The following is a 20,488-nucleotide window of genomic DNA, read 5'->3' on the forward strand; positions in this document are numbered from 1 at the left end:
GGGTATTCATTGAGGAAGTTTTCAATTTTGTTAATCTCTTAAATTTCAGAATTTCTGTTTTGGCATTTAACAGAGGTTTTAAAAATTTTGTTGAGTTTTTAGATATTTTTAATTACATGCCTACTTTTCTCCCTGGGACCTAGCTTTTCCTTTAAATATTTAGCTGATATGCCATCAGTGCATATATGTGAAGTATGGATATTAATTCACTTTCTATTATCTTTCAGCATGATATGATATTTTTATTTTATCTGTTTTAATTAGGCCTATTTTTGACTTTGTCTTTTTTGAGATCATTATTACTACACCTACTTTTTTGAGCTGAAGGATAATAGATTTGCTCTATTTCCTAACCTTGCCTTTGTATGACTCTTTATGCTTCAAGCGTGTTACTTTTCAAGAGAGTATTGTTAGATTCTGCTTCCTAATCCATTCTGCTAAACTTTTCCTTTTTTGTAGGTGAGTCCATCCCATTCACAGTTGATTTTAATTGTATATATTCTTCTATCACATTGTCTTATATTATTGTCTCTTTGCTCCTGCCTCCTCCTGAAAAAGAAGGAAATGGTGATGAGAGAGAAGTTTTCTCAGCAGCTATTTTCTAGGCTTCATGCTATCAGCTTTCAGTTTCCTGCACTTCTTCTTTTCCTCTCACCTAGAATCTAGTCACACATTCCTACCCATTTAAACTCCTTTCCATGACCCACCCACCAGGGTTAGAGTTTCTTTTGTATGTAACTAATCCCTCTTTGAACCTACCCTCCTTCTTATTCTGTCCTTTCCTCTCTCCCTGTTCTTTCTTGTTTCTTTGTTGAGTTGAATGTATTTATACAACAAACTCTGTTTTCTACCTTCCTTTGAACAGTTCAAATCTAAGTGGAATTGAAATATACCAGCTTTCCTCACCCTTTTCTCCTTGTTTGCATAATCATCGACTTGAAAACCTTCCCTTCTTTTTCACCTTCCCCTTTCCCTAGTGTATTTCTTTTTTCATCTCTTTCTTTTCTTTTTCTTTTTTTTTTAAGATCATAAAAACATAACAAAACTAGTCCTAGGTCCTCTATCTTAAATAACTACCTAAATGTCCCCTGATGACATTTGGCTCGTGAGGGTACTCTTGTATCATCTCTCCCTATTAGAATGTAACTTCTTCTTCCTTCAGTATTCAACTCTGAATTGTTCACTCATATCTACCTTTTTATATTTCTCTTGACTCCTGCACTTGTGTCTCAAAGTTTCTATACAACTTGACCTTTTCATCAGTAATGCTTGGAAGTCCTCTATTTCATTAACGGTCCATTTGTCCCCTGTAGGATTATATTCAGATTTTCTGGGTAAGTCATCTTTTGGTTTTAAGTCTACATCTTTTGCCTTTTGGAATTTCATATTCCAGACTCTCCTCTTCTTTATAAGGGTGGCTACCAAGCCCTGTGTTATCTGACTGTGGCTCCTTAATATTTGCACTCTTTGTTTCTGGCTTCTTATAACATTTTTTCTTTGATTTGGGATCCTCTGGATTTTGGTTATGGTGCTCCTGGTTATTTTCAATTCTGTGGTTTTCTTTCAGGAGGTGACTGATAGATTATATTTCACTTTGACAACTGGTTCTAGAGAGAAAAAGACTAAGGGGAGACATATCAGCTCTTTTAAAAGAGATGACAGCTTTGGGAAAGGTAGCATAGGGTAACACGCAGAAATAGTGTAATGAACTTAGACTTAGGAAGACCTGGATTCAAGTTCTGCCTCAGAAAATTACTAGCTGTGTGGCGCTGGGCAGTTCTCAGTTTTGATTTCCTCATTCATAAAATGGAGATAACAATAGCTATAGTACACACCTCACAATGTTGTGAGCATCGAATGAGATAATGTTATATATTGCTTTGAAAATCTTAAAGAGCTATGTAAATGTTAATTATTGAGAATCTTGAATAGACTTTTTCTGTCTGTGGAGGCCAGAATAAGAACCAACAGGTGGGACACATTTTTGTCTTGACTTAAGAAAGAACTTTAAAAAAAATAAAGAGGAGAAGTAGAGTGGATGGATGGGGAGGTAACAAGCATTTATTAGGCACCTACTATGTGCCAGGTGCTATACTAAGTAAATGCTTCACAAATATTTTCTCATTTGGTCCTCATAATCACTCTGGATTTAGGTGCTGTTATTATCCCCATTCTATAGATAAGGAAATTGAGGCATATAGAAGTTAAATGACTTGTTTAGGGTTACACAGCTATCTAATGTCAGAGGCCATATATGAACTCATCTTCCTAACTTCAGGCCCAGCACTTTAACCATTGCACCCCTGGTTACCTGGGTTAAAAAGTAGGGCAAGACATTTAGGAAGGGTATAAAAGAAAGAAAAGAGAAGGGGAGAAGGAAAAGAGAAAAGGAAGGAACAAGAGAAAGAATAAATGGGAAAAAATGACAGTTTATCAACTAGAGTGGTTTTAAAAGGAAATGGACTGTCACATGAGTTAGTGAACTCCCCATCTCTTGTCATATTTTTGGAAGGTTAAATAGTTATTGGTCAGGGATGCCATTCCTGCTATTGGTCACAGACTATGTTATATATAATGTCCTGTGGTTCTGTTAATTTCCTTCTCACAATTTCTGACTTTTGGTGACCAATGTCCTATTATCCCTATCTGTTGCCCTCACTAATGGGTGAGCTGAGCTCAGACCATTGTGGTTTCAATATAGGAAGAGTTAGTTTTTTTTTTTCCTCTGTGTGGCATACAGATACCTACTTCAAGTCCCATGGCCCCTGTTTTCAGCAACAGATACACAATGATTCATTTCACCCTGAGCTAGATATTCTATTGATTTCTTCCTCTCCTGCTGGATTTCTGCTCCAATAGTATGAAATACATATTAAATTAAAAAAAAAAGAAATGAATCTCTGATATCACTACATATTTTGGCAGTGATTTCTTAGGTTTAATGGCATGAAGTTATTTTGTCCTTTTCATCCACCTTGTTGCTAATCAAGGGCTAATGGGTCAGCCAGCCTAATTGCACACTTCCCTCTTCACCCAGAATTGGCTGAATTGAACATCAGGCATGAGACTTTTGAATTGCTCTTTCTTATTCCTTCTCTTCTTCACACTCAGGTCTGTGTTATTTCCATATTTTTCCTATGCATCTTTTGCAGGCCTGGGGGTTAGGAACTGTGTAGGGTGAACATGAGGAAATTCTCAGTAATTATGCAAACAAAGGAATTTTAACCATTGAAAACTTGGCTGAAGGATCTTTCAGGGTTGTCTCAACTTTTTTTCTTTGTTCACTTTTTACTCATTAAAAAAAGTTCAAATTAATTTTTTTCAATTAACAAAAAGTTCCTTTCTTTCCTTTCCACCTTAAAAAAACTCCCTAGCCTCTTACTTAATTTATAAAACCTCTTAAACTCTTTTTAAAAACCTCTTGCCTCGTGTCTTCAAAATTATAGTAAAACTTGTGCCCAAGATATCATTTTGTTGTTGTTGTTGAGGATTTGTTTATAGATGTTTTGGGATCATTCTCTTTTTTTAAGTTTGTGTCTTGAGCATCCTTGTTTCAATGTTCTTAAATAGTTATTATGGGAGTCCTTTTAAAAAAATTCTTCTAGCCTACTTAACTTCAGACTTTATATTAGAGCTAGTCTCTGCACATTTCTGGAGGGGATGACTGGGTTGAACATATGTCTTCTTGGGTCCTATTGCTGTTTTCTTGGTGTATTGATTATTGTGTTATTCTAGGATCTCAGAGACAACTTGGGTTGGGGACTTATAATCTTTCCTTCTTCCTTAAGTGATCTTACCTAGAGCAAAGTCTGATCATTGCCCCCTTGCTCTTAGCTCTGCAAGTTCCTGACTTGTGTTTGGTCAGCAATACACTTGTGAGCTTGTCCCTGGTTGGAGTGTCAGTAGACTGTTACTGGACTCAGCCACTATTGTATAGCTGGGAAGCTTTGCTGGTTTGGGCTTCCTGCCCTGTTTGTGTCATGGTAGACTTCTGACAAGGAGTGGGACTGGAACTGAGACCCTACTTGCTCCTGGGATCAGAATCACTCAGCTGCTGCTTGCTTTTTATCTTGTTCTTTGCTAGGTACACAAGCTAGTGCTCATCTCTCTGGAATATCATCACTAGGTACATGTCTCCTCTTTGAACCTACACTGACCCTGGGGTTGGCCTTGTTTGGTTCTGATATGTGTTCTCCTGGTTCCTAGTTCTGACCATGGTGGATAAGTCTGTGCTCCTTTAAACTTGTCATGTGCTGTATAAGGTTGGAGCCTTATTCCAGCCCTCCTAGTCTAAGGTTTGCCAGCTGTTGATCTAGGCAGGTGTCTGGGTGACAGAACTGTAGCCTTGTCCCAGCCCTGTCAGTCAGATAGTGTGTGTGTAAAAAGGGCTTGTTCATGGCCTGAATGACATATTGTAGAAGTGATTCTTCTAAGGTGTTATTTTCTTCAGCACTTTTTAATATATGCTTTACCAAGCTGTTGACTTGTTTTTCATGATTTTCTTGCATCACTCTCATTTCTCTTCCCAGTTTTTCCTCTCTCTCTCTTACTTAATTTTCAAAATCCTTTTTGATTTGGCCTGAGACCAATTCATATTTTTTTTTGGAGGCTTTGGATATAGAAGCTTTTACTTTGTTTTCTTCTTCTGAATGTGTGTTTTGAGCTTCCTTGTCACCATAGTAACTTTCTGTAGTCAGAGTTTTTCTGTTTGCTCATTTTCCCAGCCTATTAGTTGAATCTTAAGTCTTTGTTAAAGTAGGGCTCTGCTTCCTGGGTGGAGGGCACACTATCCCAAGCTTTAGGGGTTTTGTGCAGCTGTTTTCAGAGATACTTTTAGGGATCTGTACGTTTTCAGTTCTTCCAAGGTGGTATGAACTAAGGAGAGGTGTTTACTACTCTCTTGGTCTGTGCTCTGGTCTGTGATACTCTTTTCTGCCCTGGAACTGTGAGGAGGGTCTCCTTTTACTGTGACTGCAAGCTCTGCTGTACTAATGCTCTTTTTCACCCTCACCTAGGACCCAGCTCTGAGTATGGGTAAAGCAACAGAGTCCTACCTTAGTGCTAACAAAAAGACCCCTGTAATCTCTTCTGACCGGCTGTTTGACCCCCTTACCATCTGTGGGCTGAGGGCTCTGGAAGCAGCAGCAGCTGCTGATGCTGCTGCTGCTGATTCAGTCACTCCCAAGGCCTGCTCCTGATTCGCTGGGGCCCGGGCTGTGCTGGCATGGCCTGTGCTGGACTGCGCTCCACTCTCACCCAAGTGCCATGGACCTTTCCTGCTGACCTTCGAAGCTGTCTCTGGCATCTGTGGGCTGAGAGGTCTGTAAAACAGCTCTGCTGTGAGTGATTCAGTTGCCCCGAGGCCTGCTACAGCTTTTCTGGGGCCCAGTCTGCACTGGTGTGGCTTGTGCTGAACTGTGCCCCTCTCCCACCCTGGTGCGGCAGACCTTTCCTGCCGACCTTCCAAGTTGTCTTGGACTGGAAATTTGCTTTACTACATATTTTTGTGGGTTCTGCTGCTCTAGAATTTGTTTGGGGGACAGCTCAGGCAAGTCCCTGCCTTAACTCTGCCATCTTGGTTCCACCTCCCTGTAGAAGTCATTCTTACTTAGTTTTCCTCTATTGCCTCTGATTTCCCTTCCAAAGCTGGGATTCTGTAATAATTACTAGTGGTAAAATGTCTTCTTTGTGAAAGGGTCCTTAAGATCCTTTCAAGTTCTAAAATAATATTTAAATGGAAAGGAAGTCAAATAAATAGAATTTAAAATACCCTTCAAAAGAGATGAAACTCTTAACTTACCCATCCATGAGCATACTTGGAGTGAAGATGTGGTTAGAGATAGAGGGAAAGCCTAGAATAAATACTTTGCTAAGTCTTCTTACCATCGAAATGACACAGTGAATAAAATACCGGGCCTGGAGTCAGGAAGACCTGAGTTCAAATCTGGTCTCAGACACTTAATAGCTGTGTGACCCTGGGCAAGTCACTTAAATTCTCTGTCTCAGTTTGCTCAACTGTAAAATGAAAGTAATAATAGCACCTTCTTTCCAGGGTTGTTATGAGGATCAAATGAAATAATGTTTATAAAGTGTTTAGAACAGTGTGGGGCACGTAGTGGGGCTTAATAAATGTTTTCCCTCCTCCCTTCCTCCCTTCCTCCCTCCCTTCCATCCTTCCTTTCCCTACCATGTGTACTGGGAGAAGAACTTCAAACAGTCAATGTTATTTCAATTTTCTACTCTGAAGAACAAATCTTCTTTTGTAGTGTTTAGAAGATCTTAGAAAGAAGAAGTCTCAGCAAAGATGATTACGAGGATCAATCAATTATATTTATTTAAAAACAAAAATCACAAAAATGAATCCCAACTTTTCCAGTGGTCTTCCAAAAACAATTAAGTACAGTAATTCTATGGATGAAGTGCTTTGTTGGTCTTGAAAAGCCCTCAGGGACATTAAATGTAGCTTCTTTCCATTGGCAAAAATTCCTCATCAGCAAAGCAGAATGGCATAGTAGAAACAGTTGGGAGGCTTGGGTTAAAATCTCGGCACTATTATTTAGTACCTGTGACCTTGGGCAAGTCACTTAACCTAAACTTTCTGGGCCTTACTTTCTTTATCTTTAAATTAAGGGGGTTGGAATACATAGCCCTGAAAGTCCCATGTGGTCTAATTCTGTGGTCCTCTATGTTGGTAGCCAAACAGAAAAATTAAAGTAAAAAAATGATATGAAAGGTGACCTTGTTCTTTATTTCCTGCAGACTAACATTTCTTTTGTATAATAACAGTGACAAGAAGCTCATCACAGATGCCCTGAATAAAAATCAGTTTTTGAAGAGACTGGACCCTCAGCAGATCAAAGATATGGTGGAATGTATGTATGGGAGAAACTACCCGCAAGGCAGTTATATTATTAAGCAAGGAGAACCAGGAAATCATATTTTTGTATTGGCAGGTGAGTCTTTGATTAATTAGGCTTTTGATTCTTACAAACAACAATTATATTGTTGGTTGTATTTTGATGTGTTTCAGAATTAAAATAAAACTTTGTTAATTTGTCTGAAGTTAGCTAATTTTTTGTTGTTCAGTCATTTTCAGTTGTGTCCAACTCTTTGTAACCCCATTTGGGGTTTTCATGGCAAAGATACTGGAGTGGTTTGTCATTTCCTTCTCCAGCTCATTTTACAGATAAAAAGGCTGAGAAAACCAAGTGTTAAGTTACTTGCCCAGAGTTACCCAGCTAGTAAGTGTCTAAGGCCAGATTTGAACTCATGAAAATGAGTCTTTTTGACTTCATGGCCTAGCGCTCTATCTACAGAGTCACCTAACTGCCTTGAGTTTAGGAAATAGTAATACATAAAGCCTACATTCCATCCCAGAGATATCAGCATCACTTATTTCTTTCTCACTCAAAAAAAAAAAAGACAATTTGACTTGTAGTACTGCAGTCAATATTGAAATTCTGATGTTGACTTCCTTGGACTAAAATAAACCATTTTTAATATACTCCAAAGAAAATTACCAGTCTTTTGAATGAGAAGTTGAAACTAATCCATACATAGACAAATGCAGTGAAATATGGCAGGATTAGAGCTCTTCAATCCTTTTTATAAACCACTAAAATATTTCCCTTCCTGTCCCATACTTCTTTGTAGAAGATTAGGAAGACAGTGAATACCACTGGATTTAGAAATAGAAGCTAAAAAGAGAGCAATTCTCAAATGAAGATGAATCATAAGTATTTATTCAACCCTTTGCTTGCCAAAATTTGAAACTAGCCCCAGTTTGGACAGTTGAGTGCTAGGTACCAAACTAGGCTACTAAGAATAGAGTGATGAAAGTACTGTTTCAGACTATTGACTTTTATTTATGCTTTTCTCTGATTTGAATAATCTATAAATGATTTGATTGGACTTAGTGCTTCAGGCTATAAGTCAAGAGTACCAGTTTTAAATTCAAACATGATAAGTATGCATATACACAATATACATGTATGTATGTAATGAACTTATATACACATGCATGTATATATGTACATATATATTCCTATTCACATCTCATAGAAGATTGTGATTCTGTACTTTGATTATCTGAATAGATCAGTTGCTTAAGTATGGCTTAATTCCATTTGTTTATGGAATATCACTTTTCATGTCTCTTTGGCTATTAGATTCCCTGGAAGTTATAGTGGACAGATTCCTGAATTGCTGCAGTCAGAAGATCTTAATCCTCCCAGTTCTTCTGTATACTGCCAATGTGACCTTGAGCATATCACTTGGTCCTCTCATATAGCAACTGAGGGGTAGATGGAATTAGACCATATGGGACTTTTGGGGCTATGTATTCCAATCCCCTTAATTTAAAGATAAGGAAAGTAAGACCCAGAAAGTTTAGGTTAAATGACTTGCCCAAGGTCACAGGTACTAACTCCTATAAAGCATTGGAGTGGTTACCAGTACATTAGCAGTTTCATTCTGGTCATCTCATTTTACTTGTCTGTCCTGAAGATCTCTTCATCTCGAACACTTTGAATTCATTCTGCATTGAAATGACACATTACAGCTTTAAAGAAAAGCAGCTTGGTTATTAAGAGTTATCCCAAAGTAGAGTAGATGTTATTGAGAGATGATTAATTTTCATTGCTGGAGGTTTCTAAACAGAAGTTATAGGTGATTACTCTTTGATCCTCATATTTCTAAATTCTAAAAAGGGGTAATAATACTCACACTACCTGCCTGTAATGGTTATTACAGGAAAGTGTTCTTTTAACAGTGTAAATGTTCACCTTAATATTGCTGTTTTATGTAGAGGGGATCAGGCATGGGGAAAGATTTTAGTTACCAAAGGATTACTCATTTCATCTCACAAGTCCAATGAGAGTGTGGTAAGGTGCAAAGAGCACCAGATTTGTAGCTAGAGGACAAGGGTAGTAATCCTGACTCTGCTACTTATTATCTGTGTGACCTTGGGCATGGTTCTTCATCTTTCTGTGTCCCAGTTTCCTTGAGGTTAAATGAGGGGAGGGGGTGAACTACAAAGACTCTAAGACCTTTTCCAAGTCCAAGATCCTAAAGTGGTATCCTCACTTTATATGTGGGCTGGGGAAGGAGAGATTTAACTGATTTGCCTTAAGTCATGCAGCTAATTAGTGATAAAGTTAAGGTTCATTCCCAGCTGATTTCCAATCAGATACACATTCTGATTACTATGATTTAAATTTTCCTGTAGGATGAGAAAGATGAAATTCAAGCAATATTCCATTTTAACAAATTCTACAGACTGACCTGATAAGCTTTGTTGGAATGACTTGCAGTTTAAATAAATACATTTTTGCTTAAAATATATATCCCAAATCATGACTCAGAAGTTATCCAGTATCTGTGTAATGAATTAAGGAAAAATGAAATTAAATGCTTTGGAACTCAATAGGGAAAGAGGAATATGTCATATATTGCCTTTCCTCCACTAAACTCCTAGATAATTTTCATGTTGGGGCTATTTTGTTGTCGATGTTACTGTTGGTGATGGTTTGCTTATTGTTTATGTTTTCCACACCCACTCTCAGGGTGGTGGACTGTGTGAGGTAATAATAATAGCTAACATTTATATAGTGATTTAAGGTTTACAAAATGCACTACAAATATTTCATTTTAGCTTTACAACAACTCCAGGAAGCAGGTGCTATTATTATACCCTTTTTTTTTTCAGATGAGGAAATAGAGGCAGACAGGCAAAGTGAGTTGCCCAAGGTTACACAGCTAGTTAGTATCTGAAACAAGATTTGAACTCAGGTTTTGCTGATTCCAGGTTCAGTACTCTAGACACAGCATTAAGAAAAGTCAAAGACTATGTTAATTGATGTTTAGGCATTCATTATATGAGTTTAAACTGTAGACAATTAATTTTAAGCAGATTAGCAAAACCCTGTTAATTTTTTCCATACGTCAGAACATGAAGGGAGCTTTGTTATATAAATTTCTCTTTGTTATTTATTTTTATCTGTGTGCTTTTTGATTCACTTTCTCATTTATAATTCAGCTTGATTTTATCATACTTACCTTCTAAAATTATGCTTGACAATTTTAGAGGGAAGAGTAGAGGTATTCCAAGGAAACAAGCTTCTATCTTCAATCCCGATGTGGACAACATTTGGCGAGCTAGCCATTTTATACAACTGTACAAGAACGGCTTCAGTAAAAGGTACATTTTCTATAACATCGTACTAATAAAAAATGTTATATATACTAAAGTCACTATTCTCACAAAATGTGAAGTATTTATATGGTCTTTTCTTATCTAAATGTACACTGACAGTACATTGGGAAATCCAACAGTGAAATGCACTTTTGGAAAGTAAAATAGAGAATTATTGAAATTATCCAGGTGATTTCAATAAAATAGAGTGTTTTCCCTTGGTTATCTGTATATTTAACATGAAAATGACTTTTAATTGCATTATTATAATTTTTTTTTTTAGTTTTTAGGCAATTAGGGTTAAGTGACTTGCCCAGGGTCACATAGCTAGTAAGTGTCAAGTGTTTGGTCTGAGGCTGGATTTGAACTCAAGTATTCCTGACTTCAGGGCCGGTGCTCTATCCACTGCGCCACCTAGCTGCCCCACATTATTATAATATTGAAATATATCTGTGACCTCACCAAAGTGAGCATTATTTATAACAATGCAGATTGTAGCCTGTCTCTGCTTGCCTATTTTGTGGAACTCCTGTCTGTATCTTTCATAACTTCATCACAGGGGGTCCATCCAATGCATTGGACACTTTTAAATTTTTTTCTTGACATCATAGGAATACGGTGGAGCACACAGTGTACCAGTTGTCCCTCATTCTATGTGACCAGCCCTTCACCCATGAAACCTTTTCTTAACCCATCAACTAAAATGGATCCCCTCTGCTCTCTCATGCCATTGTGATCACTTCTATGCACAGCTCACCTTATAACTTGTGTTATATTTTTTTGTCTACATGTATTATCCCTAAATAATCTATATGACCTAGGACAAGGCATTTAAGGTCAGTTGTGAAGTAAGGGGCTTGGACAAGATGTCCTACTTGTCTTTAAGCTTTAAATCTATGGTCTTATTTGTATCCCAAGTACCTTGCACACAGTAGACATCTAATACATCTTTGTTGGTAAAATGTTCTGTTCTTTAAAAAAAACAGAACAGACATAGCATTTCTTAAATTTTTTTTTAATCTTAATTGATCTTTGTAACTATGTTCCTTTGGTTTTCATGTGAAGTCATTTCCTCTTTCTCATTTTAGTACCATGATTTCAGTTGGGAAACAATCATTCACCTACTCCTTTTTTTTGCCTTTTATTTCCATCGTCGTCTTTGTTCTTCTCCATCTACCCTTCTCTTTTACATAAGTCTGGTTAAAGATTTCTTTTGCAAAGCAAAACCTATCTATATTATCACAAGATGCCAGTCCCCAGAGAAGGGGAAGTACCATAGAAAAGTACCACAAGAGGTATCCTAAAAATATAGACTCAACTTTAAAGCATCTTCATCTGAATTCTACACCTTCAGGATTAACCATAGGCTAGTCTCCTTTTGTATGACAGCATCCATCTCAACTACCTCCCAATGACTTTGTGTGTCCAATATGACCTTAGAGAGTATGAGTCCTAATCACAGACCTAACGCCAGAGATTCTGTGTTGTAAGTGACCTCATAGGCTTAGTCTAATCCATATTTGAAGAAGAAATCTCACCATAACATCCAAAACAGGGGATCATACAGATTCTGCTTAAAGAATTAAAATCAGAGGGAGCTCAATACCTTCCAAGATATCCCATTCCACCTTGCTGGGAAAATTTTATTGAAAAAAAAAGTGCTTTTGTTTTTTTAACAAGGCAGTTATGCACCAATAACACTTCCCATAAAATCTTTTCTTGTTTAAAAACAAAGGAACATCACAGTAACCATATCTAACAAAATATTATGCAACATTCTACATCTGTATTGACTACCTCTTTGTCAAGAGGAGGAAAATACATATCATTATTGGTCCTCTGGAGCCAGAATTGTTCTTTCCCTTTAATACAGATAGTATCTTTTAGAGTTATTTTCATTTGAATTATGATGTTGTATGTTGTGTGTGGTTCTCTTGTTTCTCTACATATTGTTTTTTTTGCTCATCCTCCTCCTCCTTCTCCTTCTTCTTCTCCTTCTTTTTCTTCTTCTCCTTATTCTCCTCCTCCTCCTTCTCCTTCTCCCTCTCCTTCTCCTTCTCCTTCTCTCTCTCCTTCTCCTTCTCCTTCTCCTTCTCCTCCTCCTCTTCCTCCTCCTCTTCCTCCTTCTTCTTTTCCTTCTTCTCCTCCTCCTCCTCCTCTTCCTCCTCCTCCTCCTCCTTCTCCTCCTCCTCCTCCTTCTTCTTCCTCTTCTTCTTCTTCCTCTTCCTCTCCTTCTCCTCCTCCTCTTTTTCCTCCTCCTCCTCCTTTTCCTCCTCCTTCTTTTTGCAAAAACTCTTGTGCTTTTGTGCATAGGCATTATTAAGGCCTGAAGTTTTACTACAGTTTTCTTTCTTGAATTTTAGAGCCCGTGAACCTATGTGAGTGAAGTTTATCTGATGCCCCTACCTCTTCTTCCATGTTTGCATATGCTTCTTCTCATATACTCCTCTTATAGCATGTTCCATCCCCTTCTTCCTCCCTTTTACACTACTGTATTCCTTTCCACCCACCCTACTTTTTAAAACTTAAAATTCCTAAAATAGAACCAGTATATTCCCAGAAACCCAGTTTTTCTTAGTTAACTTCCTCAAGATCCTTCAAAAGTAACTGAAGTTCTAAAGGACTTTTATTTCTTTTTCTCACAGTACAGGACCTCTTATCCTTTTTTGGGGGATGTGTTATTTCATCATTTTGTTAGTCTGATGGTCCCTTTCTCAGAATAATGTTTTTAAGTACATAAAATAAAACCATAGGATTACAAGGGAAATAAATTACATCGACAAACAATTATATAAATACTTTTAAAAAGCCATATTGTTATATTCCAGGTAGAGAATCCCTGCAATATAAAAATTTTAGGACTGCATCATCATATAATCCTTTTCCAGCTGTTCAAATAAATTCACTTTTCTAGGTTTCTCTTGAAGTGTTGTGTTTGCATTTCAGAGTTCCTACTCAGCTCTGGTATTTTCATCATAAATGTTTGAAAGTCTTCTATTCCATTAAAGATGCATTTCTACCCTTGGAGGATTATACTCAGCTTTTCAGGGTAAGTTCTTCTTGTTTGTAAGTCCATACCTTCTGCCTTTTGGAATCTTATATTCAGACTTCTCCTCAAGATGGCTGGTTGACCAGGAAGTAGACTGCTCAGTTCCCACATACCTTCTCCAACAAAGCCCTGAAGTTAGTATCACACCAAATAATGATCAAGAAATCCAGTGAGAACCTACATTAAGTGATTTCTTTCACTCCAGTACCACACAAAAATCAGCCAGAAGCCCACAGGCTATTGGAAGGGCTGTCCTTCCAGCAAAGTTTAATGTCAAACAGCACAACCAAAGATGGGACAGATATATCGACTCCAAGGTTCTAAGTCTGGAGGCAGCAAGAATAAAGGACTTCCCCTGAGAAGGCCCTAGGATAAACAGGAAGAATCTTGGATGCCTAAGAGAGCAGCAGTCAGTGGCCAAAACCAATGCTGATATACTGGTTGACATATCCCTAGTACTCTGTCCTGAGAAACCAGAGAGGACCGTAAATATCTAATTTTATGAACTTCAAAAGGCGTAACCCTGGGAAGTGGAGTCAGTGCAATAATCCAAGGGACAGGGCTAGGCCAAACAGGACTGACCATCCCACTGGCACTGGCACCAAGCCCCATTCTGGAACTACAGCTGGAGAGATGAGTAAATCAAAGAAAAACACTGACCAGTATCAGACGTGATTGCAGACACAGAGATCCCTCAAAAGAGGGAGAAAGTAACTCTGTAACAACTGTAAATAGAGACTCAAAAGAAAAAATAGACTTTCCACGTGGACTACATGGATACTCAGAAGAAATGAAGCAAGAGCTAAAAATTAAAATAAAAGTTCTGGAAGAAAGAATTTGGAGGGAATTAAATAGCTTAGAATGCAAAGTGGTAAAACTTACCCAATAATGGACTCCCTAAAATACAGAATATACCAAACAGAAATCAATGACTCCATGAAATTGCAAGAAATATTAGAACAAAATCAAAGGATTAAAAATAGAAGAAAATATAAAGATTCTTGATATCAAAAAGAACTGACTGGAAGAACAGGCCAAGGAGAGAGAATTTAAGAATCATTGGGCTACTTGAAAACTGACATAAAAATAGACCTGACTGCTTTATTTCAGGGAATTATGTGAAAACTTCCCAGATCTATTAGAACTATAGGGGGAAATTAAAAAAAAGATTCTACTGATCACCTCCTGAAAGAAATCCCAAACTGAAAACTCCCAGGAACATAGCCCAAATCCAGAGACTCCACTTTAAAGAAAACATATTGTAAGCATCCAGAAAGAAGCAGCTCAAGTATCAAGAAATCACAATCAAGATCACATAAGATCTGACAACCACCACCATGAAAGAGTGAAGAGCTTGAAATATGATATTCTCAAAGGCAAAAAATGTAGGTTTACAATCAAGGATATTTTACTTGGCAAAGTTGAGTATAATCCTACAGGGAAAAAATTGATTTTTAATGGAATAGAAGACTTTCAAACATTTCAGATGAAAAGACCAAAGATGAATGGGACTTTGAAATGCAGATATGAGAGTCCAGAGAAACCTAGAAAAATAAATGTATATGAGTAGTTGGGAAAGAGTTGTATGATGGTAGAGGATGAGAAGAAACAAATATGTCTTCAGAACCTTAGGGTTCTGAACCAAAGGATGTTGAGGGAATTAAATAAGAAAAAATTGAGGTCCTGGAGGGGTGGGTGGATTGGTTTTGTTCTGAGGACTTTCAGAAGAGCAAAGGAAGAAAGGGTGAATTTCTACACTTGAGTGTAGAAAGAAGGAAAAGGTGGGTGAAACTTGAGTTTACAAACAGAGAAGAAGGGGTGGTTGGAATGCACCTTAAATGAACTTCACTCTTACCTGAACCAGAGACAGGAGAATTAATCACACAAACATGCTCACAAATATGGTTTGATGCAGATGGATATCAGCCAGATCAGCTCTATGCTAATGCTCCCTCTAATGTTGAGTGATTTATCTGCCCCAGGACTGTGGGTCTAAGGAATGTCAGTGGTCAGGAACTGGCGGCCAATGTTAGGTGGGTCAGTCAGCAAGTATTTAAGTACCTACTATGTGCCAGGCACTTGTGTTAAATGCTGGGGATACAAAGAAAGACAGAAAACAGTCTCTGCTCTAAAGGAGTCCACAGTCAAATGGTGGGGGGGTGGAGGGGACAACATACAAACAACTAAATCCAGACTAGGTATAGACAGGGCAAATTGAGGGTGGCACAGATGGTGATGAGTCCTTGCTTCCAGCTGGTGGTCAGGATAAGGTTTGGATGGGTCCCAGGGTCAAAATGGTTATAGCAGTAATGTAAGGGCAGAAAAAATGATTTTATGCAAGGGTAGAGATTTATATTAATTATCAAATGATGTAAGATATTACTACTGTTATGAACATTTTAATACTTAATACAAATTGAAAAAGAACTTTGTTTTAATATGCATTGTTAATATATGTGAGTATATATATACTCACACATATGTACACATACACAATGCTAGTATATGTGTATATATATATACATATGTACAGACTAATAAATATTTAGATACACATGTAAACATGTATATGGACATACACATGTATATGTATCTGTGTACATAACAATATATTAGCAATGTGTATATACATACACACCTATGTACAAATACATACATACATATACATATATGTGTAAATTTTCAGATGGGAGTTGGGTAGTTTTGTAGAGAACATGATCTGTAATATAGACTTAGGAACTTAGATTTCTTTACAATAAAGTAGAGTGAATACCTCACTTCTGCGGGAACATTTGAATGTTATAAAGAGACAAAGATTTTTTATTTATTTATTAAAAACTAAAAAATAGGATTGCTAAGAAACTCAGTTTCATGGTACCATTGAAAGAGGACTTTGTTACCATAGTACCAATGACAGAGTACTCAAGAACTGCAAGCATTATGGGTACTTCAGCTAATTAGCATATACATGTTTGATGAATAAAAAAGGCAAAAATAAGACATTGAGAAATTATATAAACATTTAGAGGCTGGGGGATAATTTACAAAATGGCTATTGATTTTATAGGACAAATTTGGGGAGCTGTGAGCTTTTCAGTGAAAAGTGAGTCACTGAGAGACTGCAGGCTCTCATTTCAGCACCTGAATGCCTCAGCAGCCACAGCAGGCGAGGAAGAAGAAGGAAGAGGAAGGAAGCTGAGAATAGCAGTTGGAAACACCACTGGGGGGCTGAGAAGCTGCTTTGTGGATGCTGTGGCAGTTAGAAGCAGTCAGCTGAGATGATGCTTCTGTTGCGTCATTCTTGATTGGCTGCAGAGAAAATTTACTTCATCCCCTGAGAGGTATTGCTCTTGAGCGCCACCTAGAGTTTGGAAAAGGTGCTTTTCCCTAAATTTTTGTTTTGCTCTCTGGCTTCAGAAGGAAAAAGCAGAAGAGGGCTTTAGTACCATGGTGAGTGAAGAGTTGTGTTGTTGTGAGCTGCATTCTGATTGGACAGCATCTGGCAGGGTTGCTCTGGATAGCCTAGAGATGGCTAGTTTGATGAGCTTTGTACTTTGCCTTAAGGTCAACTGCTATTCTCAATAAGAGTGAACAGTTCCTTTTGTTATTCAGGCATTTCAGTTGTGTCCAGCTCTTCATGACCCCATTTGGGGTTTTCTTGGCAGAGATACTGGAGTGGTTTGCCATTTCCTTCTCCAGTTCATTTTACAGATGAGGAAACCGAGGCAAACAGGGTGAAGTGACTTGTACTTCTTTGGCTTACAGACAGAACTGCTATTCTCACTAAGAGCTAACAGTTCCTAGTTGTCTTTTTAAGGGTGATAATTAGTTTAAATGTTAAGGCTATGTTTGCATAAAGAAGTGAATAGGATCAGTAGTCAAGTTGGGAGCAGCTCTATGTGGTACAGATGATCTCAAGTGGACCAGTCACATTGAAGTCTACCATCCAGAGTCGTGAGTTATTCTGAGCACATGAGTTTTCCTCCCTCATGGGTTTCCTTGCCAGGTTCTTGTAAGTGTGTATCCAATTTTCTTCATAGCAATTGAGTGTATTAGTGGAAGAGTATGATGTGGGTTTATATGTGTGTTATGATATATTTTGTTGTTTATATAATTTTTAAAACATACTTTCTATTACTATTATTATTATTCCTTTTGTCTTTTTATTAAGTACATGGTTATATTTAAGATCCATTATTTTGGCATTATTTTGAGTGATTGGTTATGTAGATAGCAAACACATTGGATTCTTTTTGGCAGAGAGGAGAAAAAAAGGGAAGGGAAAAAGCATTTATTAAATGCCTACTATATGTCAAGGTGTATGTCAAGTATTTTACAGATATTATCTCATTTGATCCTTACAAGAGCCCTGTGAAGTAGGTGCTATTCCTATTTTATAGCTGAGGAAACTGAGACTGACGAGATTAAGTGATTTGCCAAGAGTCTCACTGCTAGTAAGTGCCTGAGGTCACATTTGAACTCAAGCCTCCTTGACTCCACGCCTAGCTCTGTATCCAGCTGTCCAAATTGGAGACTCAAGAACTAATGGTATTGTAGAAGTGTGTTTACCTTTAAAAGGGTTCTCCTTAGGACCCTGAAAGAGTTTGAATGTGACTTTGTGGTGGTGGTCTATCTGTGAGAAGTTTAGTCTGCTAGTGGGAGAGAAGCTTGGAGTGAGTGAATCAAGTCCAGTGGGGTGTTTGATGTACCCGGGTAAGAGTGGGCCCCAAAAGTGTGATCTCGTGGGAGCTCATGCAGGTGAGAAACCCTTCGGAGGAGGAGACCAGTGCGTGACTGACTACTTCAAGAATTTCTGTGGTTTTCTTGAAAGTTTTGGTAATTAAAGTAATCAAATAACATTTTTCTTTCTTTTTCCTGTAGCTGTCACCAATGTGAAGACGTGGGCACTAGACAGGGAGGTATTCCAGAATATTATGAGAAGAACAGCTCAAGCTCGAGATGAACAGTACCGACAGTTCCTTAGGAGGTAAGAGTAATGTCCTGGGACTTCTAACAGAAGATCCTACTTCCTAATAGATATGTTAGATCTTGAAAAAAAAATACATATGATAACAAATATTAAGAGCCTACAAAAATACATTTCACTGAAATCAAAAGCATTTTACTTTTCTGATAATACTCATTCCAAGACTAAAAGAAAAAAGAAATCATCAGCTTGCAGTAAAACCACCAGACTTTCTCATAAAATATAGTAACTACATTTTAGCCCAACTACGGAGAATCTTATGAGATGAAGATAGCATTGCCTTTAATTGAGCCTTCTATCCTGCAACCCAAATCTCTGTCTGACATCTTCATTTCTTTTATTTTTTTCTAATTTATCTATTTGTTTTTTAGAGATTAATTGAAATTACATAGCTTGTTTTCGATTCCTATTATTTCGATCAAATTAGCTTGCCAAAAAAGTAGCTGTTGCTGTAGTGATCACATAGAGCCTAGGAAAAAATAAATGAAAAGAGTCTGTTTATGAGAAATTGATCACATTTCTGATGATCACAAATTGATCATCAGTTTGTGAGAAAATAATCAAAATTTCTGTTTAACCATTTACCAGGTTTAGATTTTAATATTTAGAATTGTCAAAAGGGTAAAGTTCCTTCTTTTTTAAAAACATATTTTATAATTGGTTGGCACTTTTGTGGGCCTTTCCGGGGTGGATGTTGAGATCACAGAAGCATAGATTTAGAACTGCAATGAAACTGAGAGGACAATTCTAACTCACTCTTTACAAATGAAGAAATTGAGGCTTACAGAGGTTAAGTGATTGATCCTGGTCACACAATAAATAGCCATGCTGGGATTTAAATCAAAACCAGAGCTTTCCCCTCACAGCTCCATATTCTAAAGTAGGATTTTTTATTAGAAGTGGTCATGAAATCATGAAGTATTTTTTTTTCAAAAATTTACCAGTGCTTATTATGCATAAGGATTTTTCTATTGCATAATAATTTATTTATTTTGTATATTAAAGGAACGTTAGTCACTTTTGGCTTAATTGAACCCGATCAAGCTGATCAGTGGTAATAATGAATAAATCAATCAATCAGCCAGTAAGCATTTATTAAGCCAGATACTATACTAGATGCCACTGATGCAAAGTCAAACGCCACACAATCGCTGCCCTTAAGGAGTTTAGGGGAAGACGGCCATGCATAGAGGAACAAGTGGTAGCAATAATAAATATCTTGTCATCATGGAACCATCAGAGTTAGAACTGGAAGGGACATTAGAGGTCACCCATTCTAATCCTCTCACTTTACAGATGAGAAACTGAGGCTCAGTGAGCTGGCATGATTAGCTGGCAGCACAACTGAGCAAGGATTTGAACTCAGGTCCAAATTCAGGGCTCTTTCCAATGAATCACACTCACTCTGTATGAGTCAGAAGTGTGAAAAGAACAAAAAAAAATTCCAATCTTAGGATGTATTGAGACAGAGCTTTGAGGATTAAGGAGGTCCCTTAATACTGGGCTCTGCTCAGACCACCATGGTACCATTGTATTCAGTCCTGGGTACCACATTTTAAGCAGAACAGGAGAGTTTCCAGAGAAGGGAAATCAGCCTGGTGAAGGGCCTTGAATCTATGCTGTGGAAGAAGTAGTTGAAAGAAATGAGAATGTATACCCTGGAAAAGAGAAGGCTAAGGATGTACTGAACAGAACTAGACGTAGAGACTCTTGGGTTCTGTTCCTGCTTTGAATATTTACTGGCTGGGTATGACTGGTCAGATCCCTTAACTTCTTGAGGACTGAGTCTCCTCATTTGCAAAATGACAGGGTTGGACTCAATGACTTCTAAGGCCCCATTTACCTCTAAATCTTTGACCCTGTAAGTTTTGAAGGGTTTCCATGTGAAAAAGTTATTAGACTTTGTTCTCTCTGATCCAGAGGGCAGAAACATAAGCAGTGGATGCATAGAAGTTTCATAAGAACAATCTGGATGTCAGAAAAAAAATGAAAACAACACCAAAAAAACCCCAATCCCACCAAAGAACTTCCTAATAATTACAATTGTCAAAAAAGTGGAATGAGTTGTCACAGGAAGGGATTCCCCTTATTGGATTTTTTAAAATACTTTTTAATTTAACTTAATTTTGGGGGAGACAACTGGGGTTAAGTGACTTGCCCAGGGTCACACAGCTAGTGTCTGTGGCTGGATTTGACCTTAGGTCCTCCTGATTCCACTGTGCCACCTAGCTGCCCCTAACATAATTGATTTAATATAATA

At 37.6% G+C, this 20,488-nt stretch overlaps 1 protein-coding gene across 2 annotated transcripts in view; it reads left to right on the forward strand.

Annotated features, from left to right (window-relative positions):
* The window catches only part of PRKG2 (protein kinase cGMP-dependent 2), a 103,718-nt gene that overhangs the window by 17,264 nt on the left and 65,966 nt on the right, over nucleotides 1-20,488 (forward strand). For both annotated transcript variants that reach the window (XM_027853418.1, XM_027853419.1), the window contains exons 2-4: nucleotides 6,787-6,953; nucleotides 10,085-10,198; nucleotides 18,123-18,228. In XM_027853418.1, coding sequence (XP_027709219.1) covers nucleotides 6,787-6,953; nucleotides 10,085-10,198; nucleotides 18,123-18,228 — 387 coding nt within the window. The remainder of the gene's footprint in view (nucleotides 1-6,786; nucleotides 6,954-10,084; nucleotides 10,199-18,122; nucleotides 18,229-20,488) is intronic.

Source organism: Vombatus ursinus, unplaced genomic scaffold (genome assembly GCF_900497805.2).
Source record: "Vombatus ursinus unplaced genomic scaffold, bare-nosed wombat genome assembly UNPS02009975.1, whole genome shotgun sequence".
NCBI lineage: Eukaryota > Metazoa > Chordata > Mammalia > Diprotodontia > Vombatidae > Vombatus > Vombatus ursinus.